General features: G+C 40.8%; 1 protein-coding gene across 1 annotated transcript; it reads left to right on the top strand.

The window, feature by feature from the left end:
- The first annotated feature begins 256 nt into the window (after positions 1-256).
- On the top strand, positions 257-18,798 carry ISOC1 (isochorismatase domain containing 1). Its single transcript, XM_037509417.2, has 5 exons — positions 257-565; positions 10,932-11,051; positions 11,160-11,363; positions 13,166-13,282; positions 17,866-18,798. Exons 1-5 carry the CDS (start codon positions 257-259, stop codon positions 18,010-18,012), a joined length of 897 nt encoding a protein of 298 aa, XP_037365314.1. The 3' UTR covers positions 18,013-18,798.
- Positions 18,799-24,109: the final 5,311 nt, after the last annotated feature.

The raw sequence follows: 24,109 nt of genomic DNA, 5'->3' as shown, positions 1-24,109 counted from the left end.
GCGGCTGCGCGGCGCAGGGGGGCGGCAGGTTGGAGGGGGCGGCCCGGGCGGCGGGCGCAGGCGCTCGCTCCCTCCCCCGCGCGCGCGCCCCGACCCCACCGCCGAGCCCTCCCCGCGCCGGGGCGGGGAGGAGGGCGCGCCAGCCAGGACCCGCCCCTTCGCCTTTCGGCGCGGCCGGGCGGGCGGGGAGGCGGGGCCGCGGCGGCCGGCGGTGTCTGCGCTCGGCGGCCTGGGCGCAGCGGACGCGCGGGCGAACATGGCGGCGGCGGAGCCGGCGGTCCCGGCGCTCCCCGGCAGCGGCGGCGCGGGCGCGGCGGCGCCGTCGGGCACGGTCCCGGTGCTCTTCTGCTTCTCCGTGTTCGCGCGGCCCTCGTCCGTGCCGCACGGCGCGGGCTACGAGCTGCTCATCCAGAAGTTCCTCAGCCTGTACGGCGATCAGATCGACATGCACCGCAAATTCGTGGTGCAGCTCTTCGCCGAAGAGTGGGGCCAGTACGTGGACCTGCCCAAGGGCTTCGCGGTGAGCGAGCGCTGCAAGGTGCGCCTCGTGCCGCTGCAGATCCAGGTGCGTCCCCGGGAGGGCCGTGCGCCCCGAGCGGCTCGCGGTCCCGTCCCGGTCCCCGCCCCCGCCGCGCTCCTCAGGTGCCCCGCGCCGCCCGGGCTGCCGGGCCCTGCGCGCCTCCCGGGCTGGGAAGGGCCGCGCCGCTTTCGCAAGTGGGGGGCCGGCTCAAAGGATCTTCCTGTCCGAAGGTGACCGTCACCAGCTGTCCCCGCCTCAGGCGGAGGCGTGGAACCCCCAACTGTGGGCGGCGGTGCGGCCCTTCCCACGTGTGTGGCCCTCGGCCCTCCGCATCCGCTTTGTGTGCCAGGAGCGAGTCCCAGCCTCCTGCGTGACCACAGGGCGGTGCGGTAGGAGCTGTGTTTTTATTTGGGGTGATGCAGGACGGGGGGAACGGGGATGGTGGGGAGTACTGACCTTAGGGTTTATTCCCCGGAGTTGTGTTTACCGCTTGCAGAAACACAAACTTTAGAATAGTCTGACCCTGTCCCCTGTTCTTCCCCAGATGTCAGTTCCCCAAGTTGAAGCCTCCCCGAACCTTAAGGGAAATAACCTTTTGTCTAGTTTCTTCTGGTAACAGACAGCTGAATCTGTGGATTACAAATGTGTCGCCTCCGCTGAAAGTCATTTGACTCCAGGACTGCAAACCTTCTTAAACACTCAACTTATGCTAGACCATGATTTTCTAGTTCTGCTAGCTGTACCTGTTTAATAACTTAAGTATTTTCTACAAAGCCGTGCGCCAATGTTGCGGCTCAGTCTTCCGTCCGTCCTTTTTTTTAAGCTGAGATGAGTCATTGGAAGATTTATTTTTTTCAATAGAAATTTTAAAACCAAACAACTGAAAGTATAATTTAGGTACTACATCATTTCTCCATTAGTTTAGAAACTGACATGCCATTTCTTGGGAAGCCCAAACTCAAATGTGGGATTTGTGGTTAAAAGACATTTTTAATACTCAAGTGTTAATTTGTTGAGGGTTTTTTTCCCAGATGTAGTCGCTGCAGAATTGGTTCTTTTTTTTTTGTTTTTTGTCACCCCCACCTTTTATGCCAGAAGCTTCCAAAGCAAGCACTTTAGCCTGCGTAAAATTCCTCTGCTCAAGGGGTTGAAGTCTATGGTATTCCACCTGCCACCCCAGGAGACTTTAAAAGGAAGTTGATACTCTCTGATATCCCGCAGTCTGTCCTGCTGTCCATCTGAAGAGTTTGAATTGTGGTTTTTAGATGTTTACTGCTCCTCATTTTTATGTCTCCAAGAGTTTTCATGACTGACATCTCTCTGGAAACTTTTTTGTTGGCCTATTTATATTATTGCTGCCAAAATACCCAGGAAATTGGATGCATCTTTGAGAAATCCATTAATAAAGGCAAGAATCCAAATACTAACTGAGGAGGTCTGGCTATATACTGAGGATGCAGACTTCTTTGTGTTGCATTCCTGTAGGGGTTGGGAGGGAGGATAGTTTATTGCTTAAGCCAAACTATTCTATTCTATGCCAAACTAGTTTCCCTCCTCCAATCCCCCCCCCCCAGTCTATAAAGCTCTTTTTTTCCCCAAGGTAGGATATTTTTATTTTATTTTTTATATATTTTTAAAAGTTTATTTATGCATACAAAAACTGGGGTACAGGCCAGAGGTGCGGGAATTGACAGGATTCACTAGAGACAGAGTGGGGAACAGAACAGGCAGATTGCCTGAAATACACTGATGAGGGGAGCAGGGGGCCAGTCAGGAGAGGTCTGCTGTGCCATGTGGGTCACCTCCTTGGCTGGCTGGGGAATTGAACTTGTGCTGTAGCGGCTGTGGATAGCTTCATACTGTTGTGTCTTAACCCCTTGCACAATCAGGGAGGCCCCAGGATTTTTTTATTTTGAAAAATTCAAGACCTTGGGTCTGACAACTCTTTTAAATTATACATTCTAGAAATTAATAATGTAATTATTTATGCTTGAAATGTCTTATGCATTTCTCAGAAGACATAAATCAGGTCACTTGTGGCATTTGACATGTTTTGCTTGGTATAGGAGATAACATAGTTAATTTTTTTGTGATGAACAGTAAGTATAGCAATTGCTTTCTGCTCCATCCTTTTAAAAAATGTTATTAAAATTGTCTGAAACAGTTATATACTACTATTTAAAAATATTTTCTATATTCTCATTTTAGTAATCATAATACTTTGAATTTTTTAGCCAGGTGTCTCACTTAGCTTAAAAATAGATATATGCAGACACCATGTACATGCAGACACCATATACCTGTTCTCATTTATATATATTAATATCCATTTGAGAAGATACATAGGTGTATATACACATAGCTCTGAGATACATATGTGTAAGTATGTACATATATATGTGTATGTGAGTGTATTCTCAGAAAAGAAGGGTTTTTTTTTCAATGACCAGTTTACTATATTTTGAATCCTAGCTATATTATCCTAGAGCTAAGAACATTTTATGGCTAGACGAGACTATAGAGTTCACTCCACAGACACCAGAGTGGCAACTTATAAGTGCCTGGCACAGTGAATGCGAACATGGTCTTGCTTCTTACCCCATATTTTAACTCTTTCTTTTTGCAGAAAAGCAGCACACAATAGGAAATTGCTCGGGGTTACTTCTCTGTGTCATGTTAGAGCTAGCTCAGCATGGTAAGGTCATCGACTAGAGCCAACTATAGCATTCATGTTTTCTTTTCATGCTTAATGAAATCATCAAGCAGTATGGAAAACAAGCCACTCATTTTGGGCTTCTAATATTATCACTCTCTTGTTGCTTATTGTTCTTTGGGAATAGATGTCATTCAGGAAAACTTAAGATGGCCCATCAGTGAAGCACGGCTGGCCACACGGCCAGCCACCGGGATGTTATTCCCCTCTCCTGGAGGCAGGGACGAAGAGCATGACGCTGGCCACATGTAGTCTACCTTTTAAATAGTGGGGCTGGTTATTTCTCTGAAGATAGGCCTGAGAGTTCTCTGTGGCTCCGGCTCACCTACTATATATTCTGGAATGTATTCTTAATTTGCTTTCATGCTTGCCCTGACTGCTGTTGCTGTGACCTTGTGAAATACTGAGGTTGCTTACACAATATTGTCTGTCCCCGTGGTTGGTTCGTGCTTCTACAGGGACTGATCTTTTAAGACCCTCCCTCCCACCGCCCCTTGGTAGTATGGCACCGTGGTGTCTTTTAAGTGTCTTCCTTTATGAAATAGTCTGTCAGAGTGACCCAGTGTCTGCTGGCAGCTCAGGTAACTGAAGACAGCTCATGTTTCAAGCATAGTTTATGTGTCTACATGGTTTATATTCTGCATGCTTGAAGTCTGAAGAATTTTTAGATGCCAGGGTGGAAATATAAATGAGAGGATTATAGAATGGGAATTTGGATAATTTTTAAGACTTTAGAAGTTTCATTTCTCAAAATGTATTTCCCAGGTATTAATGAATGGAAGCATTCAACCCTGGAATCTCTTGTAAATTTGATATCATACTCCACTAGAGTTTTTCCACCTTGTCACCAGGAAAGGCAGAACCCAAATAGAAGAAAGAAGGAAATGGCCACTGTGAGGAGACCAGTGAGAAGAAATTTGCTTCCGGGTAAAGAGGGACAAGCTCTGGCCTTGTGTGGGCGCAAGATAAGGGCTTCCCTGGGAAGGTTTATTACCCTTTTTCTGCTCTGGTTAATTGGAAAGGGATTCTGTTGCAGCTTTCACCTTCCTGGAAGTTTATTACTGCTATTATCTTAAATAGAGGCATGGACATTTTATAGCTTCTTGAGACCTGAGAGTTCATGCTGGGCAGGGAGTGAAGGCAAGCTTTGGACAGAAGAGGAAAGTGAATCTGTTTTCCCTTTAACTTGCTAACTTGAAGGCGGTGGTTTTTGATCACAAAATCTTTACCATGGGAGTATGGGAAGACCAGGTGGGTGAGCCAAAGCACAGAAACTGAGTAGGGACACGGTGAGGACAAACCTCAAGTGGGCAGACAGCGCCGGGGAACTGAGAGCAGATAGCTGGGTCCTGAGGTTGCAGTCATTGTCTCTGCTCTGCTGGTTTGATGGGAGTGTGTCACTTAAAAAAAATTTTACCTTTCAGTGATGAACTCAATGTAGTGTATACATACACATGTTGATTTTCAATATTGTACTCCTGAAACATACGTTGTTGTAATGCAGTCTTCAATTAAAAGATTGCATTCCAGATTACTGTTCAAAACATTATGTACTTTTTGTGCCTTATACTTGCACTGAGAGATTACATGTAAATAAATTCTTTGGAGGTGGGAGCTATGCTTTGAGTTTGGACATTTCTTTCATTTAGTAAGTGAAGGGAAATCCAGTAGATTCAAAGGTCACGGTGTTCTGGGTACATGGCCAACTTATCTTTACCCTAGTCTGAGCCACAGACTTAAGAAAGCCCTGAGTTCTTAGCTCTGAGGTGAATGGAGACAACTGACTTCCCTTGGGGAGTTCATAGTTTAACTGATTAGAGAGAGTTGTAATAATAAGAATGAAATAAATATTCTCTTAATGCTTAAATTCAAAAACCCAAACCTGTTTTGCCAGGAATGGATCATGTAATAGCAAGTCTTTTGGTGACATCTGGAAATTCATTTTGTGAATCATTTTCTTAATTTTGCAGACTGTGTTAACATAAGAAGCAAGAAGCAAGGCAGTAGATATTACTAGTAAATGGTATTTTAATGCCAGTAAAGCAAATGTTTTTTAATATGTACTTAACTTTAGAATAGAGGGTGTGTTTCCTCTATGAGGGTTATCTCAGTGGCCTAATACTCTTACTAACTGATCACACAAAACTCATTTTATCTTTGAAATAGGCCAACAAGGTAGACACTATTTTTCTCATTCTGTCACAGAGTAAAATTGCTGTTTGGAAATGTTAGTGCTTATTTCATATCATAGAAATCAGTGAACTTGAACTCCAATTCTGATGCCCACAGACTGTGCCTGTAGGAATCCCTGTAGCCATGGGGAGTCATATCACATACCTGTGTTGAGTTAGTCAGTACCAGAGCAAGTTCTTACTACAGCAGTTGTGACTTAACATCCTTGGAAACACTGGTGAGTGAAATAATGTTACCTTGGGTCCCCTTCTGAACTGTCTCCTGAGCAGATCGTGCCTCTTTTGTGACTGTAATAATTGTGGAAGTTTTGAAAACCTCACGCTTACAATTCTAAACTTCAATCATTCCTAAAGATATGCAGTTATTCACTATGATACTTTACTAGGAAACTGCTGTACCAGTGGAAGTAAGTACTTAAGTACCCAAACTGAGTGGTTTATGCAACAGTAATTTATATTCTCAAAGTTTTGGAGGTTAGAGATGAAAGTGTGGGTGGGATTGGTTCCCTCTGAGGGCTGTGAGGGACTGTCTCTGTTCCATGACTCTCTCTCAGCTTTTGGAGTATGTTCACATCTTTATCATCTCTTGACTCAGGGATGCATCCCCTTGATCTCTGCTTCCACATTCACAAGGCATTGTGTCTTTCTGTGTGGTAATTTTCTTTTCTTATAAGGATATCAGCCATATTGATATCCTTATATGGCTGGCTCTCTAGAGTGGCTCTCTAAGCCACCCTACTCCTAGATGACCCCATCTTCACTGATTATTTTTTAAATGTGGGTTAGGATTTCCAATATGAATTTTAGGGACACAATTCAACATAACACTCACCCTGGCAATACTTTTGTGCGGAGAACAGAACACGTGTGCTGTGCTTCACTAAGCAAGGCCAGACACCCTGTATGCACCCAACCTTGATTAACCAGGGGGACTGAACAAGGAGGGGCAGACCCATAGCAGGCGCTGCTGTCATTGTGAAAGCAGGGTCAGAGCACACGTGGTAGTAGAGGAGGAGGGTATGTGTTGTCATAACAAGGGAGTAAAGGGTCATGAAAAGTTTTGAATATGAAACCTGAGGTCTAATCCCAGCAATGATGTTTCTTAAAATGGACAAAATGTTCAGGCTTGGAACTAATTTCTTCTGTTTGAAGAAGCCATTGAATGTGATCAACTTTTTGTATTTAAATATGTATATTTATGTATGTATATATTTATCGGAAGTATGTAGGTAGCTAGATATATGAAGTATATATACTCATTTTTTTCCCCACTCATATATTTTTACATGTGATTTCTTCTCACTTCTTGAATATGTGTTGATCCTTAATTGCTGTACTCGTACTCCTGATATTTGGTCAGTCTACTTTCAATTTGCTACTGCTAGGATTTCAGCCTTGGAACTGCAATATGTAAATGTTAGAGTATGGGCAATGTTTTTAGTAGTCTGTAAGCTTTTGGTGTATAAGAAATCCAGAAGTCAAAGTTAGAAGCCCCTGAATCAGATTTGATTTGTAATTTGAACAACAGTCTGTTGGAATCTTGTGTTTTAGAAGAATCTTGGATTCTTGGATTTGCTTCGGCACAAAGTTTTTTTACTTTTCACTTTTTTTTTTTTTTTTAAATTTTGTTCAAAGCCTGTCTTTTGGTTTGTAGTATTTGGAGGTTATTCACAAAGTAGCATTTCCTACCTCCCCTCCCCTCACTGCCATAGTATAGGGAGATCTTTTTGTTTAATAATTTTTTTTTTTTTAATTGTAGAGTAGTGTTAGATTCAGGCAGAGTTGCAAAGATAATCTGGAGAGTCCCTGTATACCTGTACTCAAGTTCCCCTCCTGCTAGCAATTTACTGTGTGATATTTGTCATGACTAAGGAACCGACATTGCTGTTACTATTGATTGAACCTTATGCCTTACTGGTTTTCACTAGCTTTTTCATAATGCCCTTTTTATGTTCCAACATCCCATCCAGGATACTGACCACTTTTAATTGTCACATCTCTTTGGGCTCCTCTAGGTTGTGACAGTTTCTCAGACATTCCTGTTGCTTGTTTCTGATGACCTTGACAGTTTTGAGGTGTACAGAGTAGGTGTTCTGGTACAGTTGCCCTTTGGTGTTGGTTTGTCTGATTTTTTTCCTCATGCTTAGACTGGGGTTGTGGGATTTTTGAGAGAAGGATCATGAATGTTCCTTATGTTCACATCACATCACCTCCAGGATACATCCTGTGACGTAACACCATTAGTTGCCTTGATCTTGATTCCTGGTAGAGGCAGTGCTGGGCAGGCTTCTCCATTGCACTTACCTCCCCGCCCTATACTCTATTCTTAGGAAGTGAATTACTAAATGCAGGCCAAATTCAAGGGAATGTTGGAAGTTAAACTCAAACTCCGTGAGAGGAGAAAGTCTAGGCGTTTTGATTTCATCACTGCATAAATCCCTTTGATCTCTGTGATGTCTTTTTTTACTGAAGGCTTATAGGTGATGAATTCTTGTATTAGAAAGCTATATTGGAAAGGTTTTGTAGGGTTCTGTTTTCTGACCACCTCCATCTATGTCTAATGTGACATCTGGGTGGTCCCTGCCAGAGCTAAGGTGAGTTACAGGGAATCACCGGGTAATAGGAAACCCGGGAGAACACAACTTTGAATATTGAGGATTTCTGGGTAGTAAGGTATTATTCCTTTAAGTATCCCGATGTTGAATATTTTGATCATTTTGTATTGTAGCCATACTGAAATATTATATAATTTAATATTTTCTTACTGAGTATGCTGGAATACTGTTGTCCTATTTTATGTCCTAGGCAGCTTATTATTCCTTCACTAGAGGCCTAGACTGTATAGTTATTTGAGTTTTGATCTGCTTTTATTGTATTTAATTTTTTTTCTTTGTCATTTCCGCTGCTGCCACCTTGCCTGCCTCCAGCAATTTTCTTTCTGATTTGCATCTTATAACTTGGTGTGAATTTAGAATTCAGACAATCAAAGTTGTTAGGCACAGAAGTGGAGTTAGTCAGTACAGCCTGAGATCTGATCTTCCAGCTGAAGATGGAAGCAAGTATAATCTGTGAGCATTTTAGCGCAGGGATACAACTCACTGCAGTAACTGCTGAATGGTTTTGTTTTGCATGAGTGCTGGTTCTACCTGTTGTACATTGTTGGGAATGGCTGAGTTGCATTATTATAATTTGAAACAGGCCAGTTGTAGGCAAACTGCTTTTATACTATGGCCTAAACATGTTCTGGATGACTAAGGAACCCACAGTTCAGCTTTGCAAAAAGAAAATGTATAGTGTTTGAACCAAAAACTGAATACTTCTAAGAATTTAAGATGCAATTTTAAATCTTGATTGGTTTTAAAACTAATACCCTAAATATTTGCATAAGCTTGATACTCTCTATTTTTGAAAATGACCAATATGGAGGCAGATTACTTGAATTACAGATTTAAATAAGGAACGAGCCAAACATAGAATATATAATTTAAGATATGTGTGTATTTATTTTAATCATACTACTATTAACACAGTAGGAAAACCCTATATATAGTGTCAGAATTACAGATGGTGTTCACATTGTTACATGAAGTTGTTGGCATTTAGTATCAGAGGAACATTAAAGTGCCCTCAAACCAGGGTGTAGATAAATAAAGTGCAAACTGATTGGAACAGTCATACTATTAAGGATAAAAGATTTCATTTAATGATTTACTTAATTCCTGTGTAGTTGTTTCCCAAGAGTCCCCTGAGTGCACAGGCACTGAGGCAGAGAGGCTAGGGCCAGACTAATGGTGAAGCCACGTAATTGGGATACAGCCTCCTCCAGGAAATTATCAGTAATGATTGTGCATGGTGTTAGTGAGAACAAAACAGGATCATTTGATGAAAAATTTTGGGGCTGCCTAGTAAACATAATGGACCTATTCATTCAGGACCAGACCTGTGCTTTACAGAGTATTCTTTAAGGTGAGAAGGTAGAGAGAAAGCAACCTGGCCGTTTAAGAATCCAATGAGATTAATTTTTACATGCAACAGAACAGAGATTTTTATTTTTTGGGTACATCAATATTGGACCCCAAATACTAGAGTAGATCCACTACACCAATTAATGTAAAGGCTAAGTAATCTAATGCCCATTTTTCGTCTTCATTCATTAACTTTCCTGATTTTAAAAATGCTAATGGGGGCCTCCCTGGTGGCGCAAGGGGTTAAGACTCAACCTGTGAAGCTATCCGTACCCACTGCAGCATGAGTGCTATCCCCAGCCAGGGAGCTGCCCACATGGCGCAGCAGACCTCTCCTGACTCACCCGCTGCTCCTCTCAGCAGTGTATTTCAGTCGTTCTGCCTGTTCTGTTCCCCACTCTGTCTCTGCTGAATCCTCTCACCCCCCACACCTCTGGCTTGTACCCCAGTTCTTGTATGCATAAATAAATAAATATTTAAAAAAAGAATGCTGGTGGTTCTCTCTGTCCACTTAACGGTGAAATGTGCAGGCCTTCATTTAATTGTGTGTTTTTGAACTCCATTTACAAAGTTATTTTTGAGAATAGCATATTACTGTTTCTGTCTTGATGTCAGCAGTAGTTCTGGATTTGCTCTGAATCAATCAATTGATTTGTGTTTTATCCCTTAGTCTCTTTTATAGATTTTAGATTTTGTTTTTCTGTACTTAAAAGTGATACTTTCGTCAACTTTAAGTTTTACTATTGTAACATTTTTCTGATTATGAAAGCAATACATATTTTTAAGTGACATTCTGAGAATGCTTTTAAATAGCACTGGGGAATGTAAGACACTATGACTATATCAGCACTTATATTTTTATATACTTGCTTCTGCTTTCATTCTTACATTATTGAAATACTACTGAACTGTACTCTGTTTTCAAAATTAACATTTCATTGTGAATATTAGTACTGAGATCGCATGAATTCTTTGAAAACCTATATTACATGTTTTAATTGTGTATAAAAAAGTTTTGTTGGGCCTCCCTGGTGGCATAGGCGGTTGAGTGCAGCACTGTGAAGCTGTCCGCAGCCCCGGCTGGAGAGAAACCCATATGGCAAGGCAGACCTCTCTTGTCTCGCCCGCTGCTCCCCTCAGCAGTGTATTTCAATCAGTCTGCCTGTTCTGTTCCCTGCTCTGTCTCTAGTGAATCCTCTCACCCTCCTGTACATCTGGCCTGGACCCTGATTCTTGTATAAATAAATAAATCTTTACAATACAAAAAAAAAAGTTTTGTCATGTGAATGTGTTAAAATTGGTTAAATCATTTCTGTATTGTTGGCCCTTGGTTTATTTCTAATTTTCACCATTAACAATTCCGTGAAAATCTGGATAATTTCTTTTCTTGGAATTCAGGTACTTTCATTTGGGTAATAGTTGTAGGAATTGACTTACTGAATCAAACAATAGGAACATTTTTTCCTCCTTTTTTGATGCCACTGAAAATAAGTGTCATTGTATAACAAGCACTAAATTATTCTTTTCCCCTTTTTCCTCAGCTCACTACCCTGGGAAATCTTACACCTTCCAGCACTGTGTTTTTTTGCTGTGACATGCAAGAGAGATTCAGACCAGCTATCAAGTATTTTGGAGATATTATTAGTGTGGGACAAAGATTGGTATGATTGTTTATTTTTTCCAATTTGCTGAAGTATGATATTCATTCCAATAAAGCATACATAGTCGCTGTATTGCTAATGATTTTTGTGTTTGGTTGCTCTTTTCAGTTACAAGGAGCCCGGATTTTGGGAATTCCAGTTATTGTAACAGAACAGTACCCTAAAGGTCTTGGAAGCACTGTTCAAGAAATTGATTTAACAGGTGTAAAATTGGTACTTCCAAAGACCAAGTTTTCCATGGTATTACCAGAAGTTGAGGCGGCTTTAGCAGAGATCCCTGGAGTCAGGAGTGTTGTGTTATTTGGAGTAGAAGTAAGTACCTATTGTTACGTTTCGGACACAATATCATATGTAGAAAACTTGGTATTTCCAGAATGCAGTTTTGGGTATAGAATAACCCATAGGTGGTAATGATGAAAAATAGCCACGATTTATAAAATATTGACTAGATTTGAACTCATTACACTGGCTAACCCTGTTAGTCTTCCTGAGTTGTAGAAGAAACTAAACTTCCAACATGCTATGTAACTGACTCTGGGTCATAGCAGTTAGTAAGGAATGGAGCTGGATTTGAATCTGGGTTGATTGATTCTTCAGCCATTACTTTTAACCAAAGTTTTGGAATACAGTTTCACTAAAGGCATTCTATTTGTTTGTTGTAGGATTTCACCTTGGTCATATCTTTGCTCTAGAAAAACTTTAGGAAGCATAGTTCATTGTCCTTCACATTTGATTCATGTATATACCCACTTAAAGGAAGAAAAAAAAATACTCATGTATTCCTAATGCTAATTTAAACTGATTTCTTTCTTTCTTTTTTTTTTGGTATGTATTCTTTTTTTTTTACGTACATATAATTAATTATCAAACAACTATTGAATTCAAATTTTATAATTAGGGAATAATTATGAAGACAGTGAAATCCAAACAATATATATACCTGTGAGGTTTTGTTTTTATAGTAATAGGCTTCATCAGTGAAAAGATGTAATCTCAGATTTGGTCAACAGAAGAAAACTGTTTGTATAAATATTATAATAAATGTTATTGCTGACTTTTGTACTTTTTTGCTCATTACCTCATGCTGATCAGAATCATCTTTGAGTAGTTCTCCAGTTCTAATTGTAGTGCCGCATCAGTTGATAAGTCTCTAAAGCTCGCACCCTGTGCAGTTAAGATTGGCATTGTGGCATTATTTTTTTTTTTTTTTTTAAGATTTATTTATTTATTTATTTATACAAGCACTGGGTACAGTCAGAAGCGCGGGAGGGTGAGAGAATTCACCAGAGCCAGAGCGGGGAGCAGAGCAGGGAGCAGAGCAGGCAGAAGGACCGAAGTACACTGCTGAGGGGAGCGTCGGGTGGCAGGAGAGGTCTGCATGCCATGCGGGACCCTCCTCCGGTGGCCGGGGAGCAGCTGGGGATTGAACCAGCGCCGCGGAGGCTTCGGGCAGCTTCGCAACCCAGCGCTCAACCGCTGCGTCACCGGGGAGGCCCATTGTGGCGTTATTGAAATTTGCTATTAGTTATGTAATCATTTATGGTTTGAACATGTTTTTACTCTTTTTATGACAAGTTAGCACTACAGAGATAGAATCTGTATAATGCATTTGCTGGTGATTTACATGGCCTTTTTTTACCTGTATTGCAAGTTATTTTTCACTTGGCCTTCCTTGGGTGTCTTGTAACTCAGTTTTTCCACTACTTCCTCATTCTGTTGTACTGCACACTCATTCTTCGTGTCAGGCACTCTGTATGAATTCAGAAATAAACCCAACTGGAAGTGGCATCAGAGCTGACTGGTAGTAGTCAGCTGTGTAAAGGTCATTCGGCTAACACAGATGAAAATCTTTAAATAATTCTCACAGAACTCTAGAGCGTGTCAAGGTTCTAGTTGGAGGGACTTTGAGGTACTCTAGTTAATGACTTTACAAGGAGAAAACTAAAGCCAAAAGTGTTGTTTACGCTCAAGTTTACTTTGTTAGAGGCAAGACTAGAGGATGGACAAGGTCTCTTTAGACCTGTAGCACTTTCTGCTTTATCCTGTTGTTGCATATTTGTAAAATACTCTCAGCTTACTGTGTGATTACATATGGCTTTTTACTTTGCTACCAGACTCATGTGTGTATCCAGCAAACTGCTCTGGAGCTGGTTGGCCGAGGCATAGAGGTTCATATTGTTGCTGATGCCACCTCATCTAGAAGCATGATGGACAGGATGTTTGCTCTTGAGGTAATTGTTCTACTTTAAAATAAATCATTTATCAAATTTTCCTAGTAAATTTAAGGAGTGTTGAGTAGTTAATGGCAATGAAATATTTCCCTCTGCAATTTGAGCATGGAATGAAAGCACTGGACTCATGAATTTCCAGTGTTGATGGTGCTGTCTGTACTTTGAGTTCTCACCACTATATCCTCTTTTTGGTCTTGTGTCTTCTTTGACTTCAATTTGTAGTGTCACCAACAGTTCCTTCAGTTTTTTTGTTGTTCCTTGACTGCAGTTTTATATGTGAACTAAGAGATAGTCCAAGAAACCTAATTTGAACCAATGAATGCTCCATTTGCAAATTTAAATCAGCTCACTGGGGCTTAACTAAGATCTAGCCTAAAACTCAGGCACAGTGGCCCTAGCCTGGTTCAACTTTATATTGGGTTCCTTAGGACTTGCTTTTCTTGAAATTCTGGGAAGAGGTGGTATGGCACTGCTCACATAAAGTGTCTCATGGTGCTCTGCACTAGAGGGTCAAATGTACAATGGAGTTGGAGTCAATGACTCTCTCCAGGTTGTATAACACTAGTCTTACTTCAACATTTCCTAGTCTATGACTGTTGCAAAACAAACTATATCACTTAATTCTTTGAAACATTCCCTCCCATCCTATTGATCTCTTTTTCGTGTTCTCGCTCTCTCTTTCATATTTAATTCTAGTTCTTTTATAATTTTAGAGTAGTGTGAATTGAGTTGTTGAGTTCTTTAGATGATTTTTTTTTTAAGATTTTTAAAAATTTATTTATACAAGAACTGGGGTACAGGCCAGATGTGCGGGATGGTGAGAGGATTCACCAGAGACAGAGCAGAGAACAGAACAGGCAGACTGACTGAAATACACTGCTGAGGGGAGCAGCTGGTGACACAGGAGAGGTCTGCCACGCCATGTGGGTTTCTCCCCGGCTGGCCGGGATTGAACCCGTGCTGCAGAGGCTGTGGTGGACAGCTTCACAGTGCAGCACTCAATCACCTTGCGCTACCAAGGAGGCCCTAGATGATTTATTTTTGTTAAGCATGGAATGTATAGACATTTTTTTGGAGATTGTCCAGTGTCCCATGGATAAGCTGGACTATGAACCACTTCACTATAGGATTTCTAAATTATCTCCCTTTAGTCTAAGTGTCCCCCAAAGTGGTAGGGCAGGCCAGTGAGAAGAGTCATGGATAGTCAAAGGGAGAGAGACGTCAAGCCAGTGGGAAGGGCTGACACAGAATTGGGAAGGTGGCTGGTAGTTGAAGATGGAAGGCCTTGGTTGGCCTGCCCGTCTCTGTTCTTCAAGCAGTTGGACCTATTTTGGGATGACTGTTGGAAAATAGCTTCCTTTATTTTGTTCAACTATTTTTAAGCCCATTTGGATTATTTGGTTCTCTGGTCATTAAATAGTATATGTCACTTCAATCCACTTAGTTGAGAGTTAAGCAACTTCCACTTTTCAGATTTCCTTAGTGACCTAAATTTAAACACCCCCACTGTTGGATCCTCACCACTTTGGCAAGCAGCCCTTTCCATCTGTGGATAGCCATTATGATAATAGTGGTGCTTTATGATAATACTGAGGTGCAGAACTTGAAGTGCTTCCAAAGAAGTAAAAAACTAAAACCATACGGAAAACAAAAACCTTCCTTGCTTATAAGGAATTTCAAGCACTTTTGACCTACATTTATTGTATGTATTTACATATGTCTTTATTATGGTCTTGTTTTTTTTTTTTTTTTTTTTTTGTGGGACCCTCGCCAGCGGCCAGGGAATGAACCGGCAGAGGCTGTGGGCAGCCTTGCGGTGCTCAACCGCTGCGCCACCAGGGGAGGCCCTTTATTATGGTCTTTATGTCAAGACAATTTTGATTATTGGCAATTGTATCATCTCAGGAGATCCAGCAAATTCAGTATTCTCTGGGGACTCGTTTCACATGAGACTCAGCTATTTACAATCTGAATCTCATTCTTTGAGAGGTAGTCTGTGATCTCAGTGATAAGGAGTCCAAATAGTGGTGTATGTGTGTGTGTGAGATGTGGGTTTGAGCACAATTTCTGGCATTTGTGTTGTTGAACAGGTTATCAAATATCTATGCTTCAAATTTCAGCTTGGTGAAAATGGATGTAATAATAGTGACTGCATGGGAGGATTTTTGTGAGGATTAATTGACACACTTAGTACAGTGCCAGACACTGTAAACACTCAAAGTTAGCTCCTACTGTGATTTTTTTTTAATCATTGTCTTTAAGACAATAATTATATATAAGCAGATAACCTCTGAGACCCAGAAAGGGCTAGTCTTGAGAAATTTGGAAGAGGGAAGAAAAGAATGTGGTGGAGGTTCTAGAGCCACCATTGGCATGGGTTAGTGCTGAAGTTCAAAGAGAAAAAAAAAAATCAAATCAGGTGGTCATGGGGGCAATGTGTCATATCTCAGGTTTTTCCTTAGTCTTAATGTGATAGGAAGATGATTTTGTTTATTGCTAAGTCATTGGAGAAAATGTTAAGGTTTTTATTCTGTGACTGCGAAAGTTAAATAGCAGTCAGCTCTTCTTCATCTCTGTTTCTTTAGGACAAGCTCAACATAATTCTTGAGTCTGTCCATTTTGCCTGTTAACATTATACTGAAAAGATTTATAGTTACGGTAAATCAAAACTCATGCTATGCCAGGGCCCGGGATGTTTGTTTTATTCAATAAATATTTTTGAGCACCTACCATCTGTCAGGCATTATTTCTTCCAAAAGAATTGTAGACTAAATGCAGAGATAAACTGAAATATAGCCCTCTCCACTGGCTGTTCTGGCTGTTCAAATATTTCCTTCTTTGTGAAAGGAGACTGACCTGGATGTTATCCTCCCCCTTAGCTTAGGAATTACTTCTAACGACCTCATCTCACTTGCTACTTCTAACAACAGCCACCTTCCAGTGGGTGTTTCCTGTAATGAGAGTTGGCCTGCTTTCAGGGGACTCTCTTCTCTTGCCTTCCCCCTTCTTCTTAATTCTCCACTTTTCTTTCTTTGCCCTCTTTTCTCCTCCTCCCTCCCCCACTTCATTCTTCATCCCCCATTTTGAGATTTCTGTCTGTACATCTTTATTATGATTCCTCTGAGCAGTTTGACAAAGCCACCCCTTGACCTGTCCATGGAACTTTCTTAGTTATTCTACAAACTGTGTGATGGTGGCAGTGGTAGCAGTTCCATTATCATTTAGGGCTACCTTCTTAAACCTCGTGTGAACTTCTTTTCTCCCACCACCAGTGTTTTCCAGACAGGGGGCTTTTATTTTTGAAGGACTCACATGCTTTATGTTAGATGTTTGGAGACAGAAGAAAGAAAAATAAAAGAGTATCATCAGTCTAACTCCTGCAGTAATTTCACTGCAGTTAAAAAACTTTGGTTACAGAAAATTGTATAATAAATTAGTGATGAATAGAAATATTCTGAACAGCTGCACTTATCCTCATGTCACAGCAGATGGAGCTTTAGAAGTAAACTCCCCTTCACCCCCAGTTTTTTTCTTAATAAGCTACTATAGCGGCAGGATAGACCAGAGCAGGTTCTCTATGATACGAGCAGATGGAGTAAAGGAGTGAGTCCTGGAGCCCTCATTGGCTTTTTCAGTCTTTCATTGGGATTTAGCAGGTACATGGCAGACAGGAGTGCTGGGGGGCCGGGAGCCTGGTAGGCCTCCCAACCCCCAGCATGTCTTCACTCTTTCTGGGCTCTCCCACCTTCTCTCGTGGCCTCTGCTTCTCTGCTGTTCTGTTCTTTCATTCTCTTTGCTTCTCTGCTCTCCTGGCATCCCCGTGACGCCACCCTTATAAGCCCAGCCTTAGCCCAGGTGTACCCACTTACGCATACCCACACCCTACTCCAGGTATCCGCCATCAGGCATGCATTCAGGACCACAAGGATCCATCATCAATCCTAATGGCGGGAGGGCAGAAAAGCCTGATACTTTTTTTACCTTACTCTACAGCTACTAAATGCCAAGCATTGTTATCCATACACCTCATGACCTCATACATGATCTCAATTAAACTATGTAGGAGTAAATGTGGATGGACACACCTTTGGTAAAATTTCAATAGTAGAAGTAGAAATAAGAAACAAGAATTTAATACATGTAGGAGTTTGTCAAAGGCAGCTCTTAGTTGAGTGAATGACTGAGAGGAAGATGAAGCATGGATGTGCAGAGTGTTTTGGAAGTAGCAGCTTTCAAAAGTGTGCAAGTGCTCACCGATGAGGATGTAGTTATGCATTTGTTTTTTCTCCTGTCATGTTTTACAGTCATTAGCCCCAGTTGCCCTCCTACCCCCATCATGCACAAGTTGTAATATTGACTACCTGTAATTGTTTCTAGTCCAGCTTACTGATATCCAGAAGTCAAAATGGGATCGTGGTGTGGCTAGCTTGAAATCTTTTTCCATCACTGAATTGGGTAGTGTTACTGAGGACCTTGTTTCTGATAGAAATGTGTGTCTCAGCACACATTTTTTGCTGTTTTTAAATTAGTGTCCATTTGTCAGGCTGAGTTCTTGATTTGTCTCTGTCTACATTTTTTTAAAGCGTCTTGCTCGAACTGGGATCATTGTGACTACAAGCGAGGCTGTTCTGCTGCAGCTGGTGGCTGATAAAGACCATCCAAAATTCAAGGAAATTCAGAATCTAATTAAGGCGAGTGCTCCAGAGTCGGGTCTGCTTTCCAAAGTATAGGACATCTGAAAGACTGGTATGCTGTCACCATGATGTGGCAGAACTGTCAGCCCAGACAAGCTCCTGTCTCAACTAGAATTAAAAAGTTAAGTAAAAAATTGGCTCCTTTTTTGCGCCTCCTAGTGAAACTTAACCAGTTAGACTATTTGGGTATCGGCATTTAGTTAACAAACATCAAAGGCTTCAGGTGCTGCTTATCTTTTTTTGTTAATTAATGTGCTTTTATTTATTAAAAATAATTACAATGGAGGTGCCTGTTTTGTCTCTACTGTATTTACTGATCATAACTTCCTAAGTGCACACTCTTGTAAAGTGTTCTGAAATTGTGCGCTTTAAAGAAAAAAATGTACCCATAATGGTTTGACTTTTGTATTATTGTGCAATGTATGTTGCAGTGTTAATGTGGATTCAGTGCTTTTCCTTTACAGGTTCTATGAGAATTTGAACAGTGGGTGTTTGTCTCTTGTTACCCTATTCTTAACATTGCAGTCAACTTACTTGATTGAGTGAGTTGCATTAATTTAACCAGAGAATAGATTCACAACATCTGGAATATTTCTTATCATATGTACAAGATTAGCAAAGAAGATAAAGACTGGATAAAATGTAGTTTTAAAACGTCCATCTTGTGATACTTCCTCCAGCTTCCCTCTACATGTTATTCTTAATGCAAAAGGGCATCAAAATGATTTGAAATATTAATTTTGTAGTCATTGCTATCCTTCAATAAATTTATTTTCATTAAATTCTTATTAGATGGTTTTAATGCTTTTTTAATATATATGAAATATAAAACATTGCTGTCTTTTATATTAAAAATAATAAAAATGTATTATGTGAATGAAATTCTTTTTCTCCTCTCCTCCAATCCCCACAAGATGGCTTTGTCAGTAATAGTCAAGGGATTTTAATATTTATTTGCCGTTACAAAATTTTTGATATTGACAATTTTTAAACTCATGGGAATTTTCAAAGAAAGAAATGGGTGAAAAGGGATTCTGCTGAAAGGCCTTTTTCATTATTTAAGAGCAATGGTAACTAAGCACAAACCAGCCTTCCTCTTTGCGGTTGCATTTAAGTATTTTTTTCAGAGAAAATATGTGTCAAAAAGAAGAAAGATTTCTCCAGAGTTTAAAACAGTTTTTAATCAGTTTAACCTAGTACTGTTCAAACTTATGAATGTCAATCTCTTGTTAGAATTATGACTCTGGTTCATTAGTGGGGTGGGGTTATTTGGCTGACATTTTGCTTTTTCAGGGGAAAAAAAGACACTCTGAGGGGCAACGATTGAATTTGCATCACCTGCGCTGCACCCAGGCCCTTCATTTCTGGTGAAGTACTAGCACTATCCTTTCCACAGCTGAAAGTAATTCTATGATTGAATTAGTTTACATGGCTGGCATAACAAATTACCAGTAACCTAGTGGTTTACAACACCACCACTTTATTATCTTATAGTTCTCTGGGTTAAAATTTTAAAATGGCTCTCAAGCCAACAAAGACATCCAGCCCTTCTCAAGTGGCATCTGTCTGACTCAATCTTCTGCCTCATGTGGTACATTGGACCCATCCAGCTAGTCTTGTTTTAAGATCAAGTAATCAACAACCTAAATTCCCTTTGGCTATATGACAGCATATTCACAGGTTCCTAGCATAAGACATGAATATCCTTGGGAGACCAATCTGTATGACAAATTCCTCCGTCATTTGTCAGTTTTCCCTCTCCCCCCTTAGATTATAAGTTCATTGAAAGCAGGGCTTATTCTGCATGTTTTATACTTGCTGAAACATTTTGAGTATGTGCTCAAGTTCTAAACATGTTTTGTTCTGGTGATGAAAAGACTCCCCTAGGAAACTAGTGATCTGGTACAAAATCAGATAAATTACAACCTCCAAGTGAATTGAATCAAAGGTTCAGGACTGTCCATATAGGGTAATATAATTGTGATTTCTGCCTTCTCCCTTTATTGTAGACAAGGTGACAAGGCCTTATAGGAAAATGAATTGAATTTAAAACATTGGAAGTACCTATAATTTTGTAAGATAACAAGATTATTTTGACTGATGTAAATAAAGAACGTGAGGACACAACCAAAAGTATAGTCCTCTGTGTTGAATTGCAAGGGAAGTAGGAGAGAATCAGGCTTCATTTATTGAGATGCTAAAACATCTGCAGGAACTTAATCTAAAATTAAAAGAAATGAAAAATAACAAGTTAGTCCAGTCAGGGAACCAAATACCCCATTTAATCTATAAAATATCACATTTTCTCATTATGTGGAATAGTTCCCCTTTTTAGTAGTTGGTATTTAGGTAAATAGGGCTTTAGAGCTGGATGGAACTTTAAAGATCATGATCTGAAAGGTCCATTTTAGATCTGAAATTCTAAAATGCTTTTATTTTACAAATAAGAGATAAATGCCTTTGTAAAGTTGCAGTTTATTGAAGGCACAGCTGGATGAGAAGCAGGTCACTTAACACATTGTGGTGTCTTTACATTGTTGATAATGGAAGAAAAACATTTTACAATCTATGAAACAGTACATTGTGTTAAAGTTACTGGCATACCCCTACTGCTGACCTTAACTTGTGCCACGGTCTTCAGTTTATTCTTAATTCCTACCAAATGGTTTTCTTGAAAATACATTTCCTAAACTACTTTGGGGCAATGACTAATGATAGGAAAATTAACATTTCCACTCTGAAATATCAAGAAAGCAATATAACTACATCATTAATGCTTCCTTAATCCTTCATGAAGCATTACTGTCACCTGATTAAAAGGATTTTAAAAATCACTAGGCTACTATAAAGAGACCTATCAATTACTGAGTATGATTAAAATGGATTTTTCACATAATTGTAATTAGTTTTTAAAATTATTTCCATCTTGCACTCTTCCAGCTGAATAGCATATCATTTTATTCAGAAGGTTTATTTTTATAAAAGATTAAAATCCATAGTGGTGGTCAAATAAAATAACCTGTGCATTCTCGTTGAAGAGATAATAACCCTGATTTGCCTGCTGCAGGAAACAGAATTTTGAAGTAGCACCAAGGTCTGCACCCCCTGGAGTTCACACACCTCCCATTTGGGTAGATGCAGTACAGCTGTGAAGATTGGGAGATTGTTTTTGTGGGCCTCGCAGTATCAGCAGAACTTTTAAAAGGAACCAGGCTCTTGGTGGAAGTAGTTCTGAGGGTGTGAGGGAGTCATTTGCTGACTGAAGATGGAAAGAGGTCAGAGACATGGCCTGAGCAGTAAACGCAAGAAGCAGGCTTAGCAAAAACCCTGACTGAGAAGTGGAAGCAGAGCCTCCCCCAGAATTCCCAGGTAAGATTGTGCAACCTGACTGACGCCTTCATTTCCAACTTGTGAGACTCTAGGAGCGCCACCATGCCACGCTTGCGTCCTGAATTTGTTATTTTAAGCTGCTAAGAGTGTGGTAATGTGTTACACAGAATAGAAAGTTAAAATTTTTGTTTGTTGTTTTTTAATTTCCAATCACGTTTACATAAGAAAAGGAGGACTGAAATAAGCTGGATGCCATCAAGAGAAAATAAGCCTGTATTCTACATTCCAATTAGCTCCTGTTCATTTGTTTCCAGAAACGTGGGGCCGGCAAGGGAAAATACATGTCCTGTAGTACATGGTATTAATAATGTGGCGTTTTTCATTGTAAGGTTAGCTATTTCTGTTTTCCGTTGCAGAAAATAGCCAACTTAGAGCACACCTGTCATATCTGAAGCTTCATTTCTTAATATAATTGTTAGTTGCACAGTATATTTTACCACCCAATGCTAAAAGTCACTTGGCTTCAGATTTCTTCATTGTTCTCGCAGCTGCTTCCTTGTTAAATTGTTCCTCCCACTTGAGACAGTAAGAGCAAGAAATGAAAGGTGATGTGTTTCAAAACCTATAGTTACCACGCACACACTCATTGTTAATGTATATTGAATGCATGCAGCTTTTGAACTGGGCTTCTGGAAAAAACATACTGTGCTTTCAAAAATGGGATGCCAGGCGGGCTAACTAAAGCGGGAGGACTGAGACAGCCGAGTGTAAGAGAAATTGCCAGTCGGTAGGATACATGGCCCTAAGTCCCGTTGGAACACGTGAACTGAATGTTGGATGGCCGAATCCTGTCCAAACAGTTTTGCCCAGCACACTGACCGTGCGGCGCCATAATAGACAGAAAACATTAGATTCGGTGGTCAATTCACTGTCGCACAATTTCCGGGAGGGAGAAGGCCCACACCCCGCATGCGCGTTGGGGGAACCCGTCTGCGCATGCCTGGCGTCGCCAGCCTATGCGTAATCTCTGACGTAGCTCACGCTCGTGGCCTGGGCTCACTCGTTACGTATCTCGTCGCGGTCTCTGGTGAATTCTTTCTATGGAGGGCGAAGGACCCACTGTTCTTTGACGGGACCGCTAGTAGAATGCTCTCTAAATGAAAATGTTGGAAATGCAGAGGTTCCCCCCCCCCCTAAGAAATAACGACCCAAGAAAGGCGACGCTATGTGCAGCACGAGGAGTGCAGGTATAAACTGAACATTACTCACGTGGTTTAGATGAAATATTGTTTGTGTGCGATATAAACACACATCTATTTATTTTAAAACACAGACTTTCCATTTTTTTTAAGGTTTCTGCATACAAGAGCTGAGGTGCAGGGCGTTGGGGGTGTCTACTGAAATATACTGCTGAGGGGAGCAGCAGGCGAGACGAGAGAGGTCTGCTGTGCTTTGTGGGTAGCTCCCTGGCAGGGGATCGAACTCCTGCTATAGTGGCTACGGATTGCTTCACAGTGCTGAGACCTCCCCACCTTAAGCCACCAGAGAGGCCCCACATCTTTCTTCATAAATTAATTGGAGTTTTCGGTGAAGGAAGTTGGTTGGAAGGGGAAGTTCCAGGGATTTTTTTTTCCTAGTGGTGAAAGAGCTGCTGGTGATGTGCTGTAAAACTGACAATGGCTTACCTGACGTCATTTTTTTTTTTTTAAAGTAGTAAACACAAGTTTTGCGTTTTTTTAAAAGACTTCTTTATGCATAAAAGAGCTGTGGTGCACGCAAGAAAAGGCGGGGAGGGAGAGGATTCACCAGAGACAGAGTGGGGAGCAGAACAGGCAGATTGACTGAAATACACTGCAGAGGGAAGCAGGGGGCGAGACAGGAGAGGTCTGCTGTGCCTAGTGGGTTGCTCCCTGGCGGGGGATCGTACTCGTGCTGCAGTGGCTGCAGATAGTCTCATAGTGCTGCGTCTTAACCCCTTGTACCACCAGGGAGGCCCCTCTTGTCGTTCTTAATATCGCTGATACTTGGTGCAAATTTCTCATTTCCTACAAGAAATCACATGTAATGTGCATTGTGATTCCAAATTCTAAGGTTCAGATTTTTTAAACTGAATTAAATTAGCATTGGTTTATTCAGGGTCCATCCTATTGGAAATGTGCTAGGGACCCCAGTGCTTTATACCTATTAACTCAAGCCTGAAAACAATCCTATGATGTAACTAAAGAACTGAGCGAGCTAATGAATAATTTGCCCAAGGTCATCCAGCAGGTTGGAAGAGGAGATGCTGAGATTATAAAATACATTTTAACCTGCACTTTAGATACTGTGTCTATGATGTTTAGACTGCCTTCATCAGCATCACATGAGCCAGACAACAGGACTTGGGCAATCTCTGTGAGCTAATCCTAATGACACATGAAGCATCGGTGGTAGCTTTTTGTTTGCATAGACAGCTTCTCTGTACTCACAGATTTGCAGTAAATGACTTTTTTTTTTTTTTAAGGCTTAAGCTTAATTTGTTAAGGGAGCCCTTTGGAAAACATGCAAGTTCCACTAAATATTATCTTGTTCTTTTTAAATTTTCATTGCTTCGTTTTAGATTTGCATTCAGATATGTAGTTTTCTTTGCCAGCAGTTGTTTTATCAACTTGTCCAAACTCTCTATTCACAGATATTTTTCAGAGATAAATAAGAAGCTTGTTGATAGTGAATGCTTTAGACTGACAAAGTGCTTTTTGCTTACTTTACTTTTAATTTCAGATTAACTTCATACTTGCTAAAACTAAAAATTGTTTAACTCTTT

Source organism: Talpa occidentalis, unplaced genomic scaffold (assembly GCF_014898055.3).
Source record: "Talpa occidentalis isolate TD23 unplaced genomic scaffold, MPIMG_talOcc4v2.1 talOcc4.13, whole genome shotgun sequence".
In the NCBI taxonomy this organism is placed as follows: Eukaryota; Metazoa; Chordata; class Mammalia; order Eulipotyphla; family Talpidae; genus Talpa; species Talpa occidentalis.
Note: the sequence above shows the minus strand (reverse complement) of the source record. Positions and strands in the feature narration are given on the sequence as shown.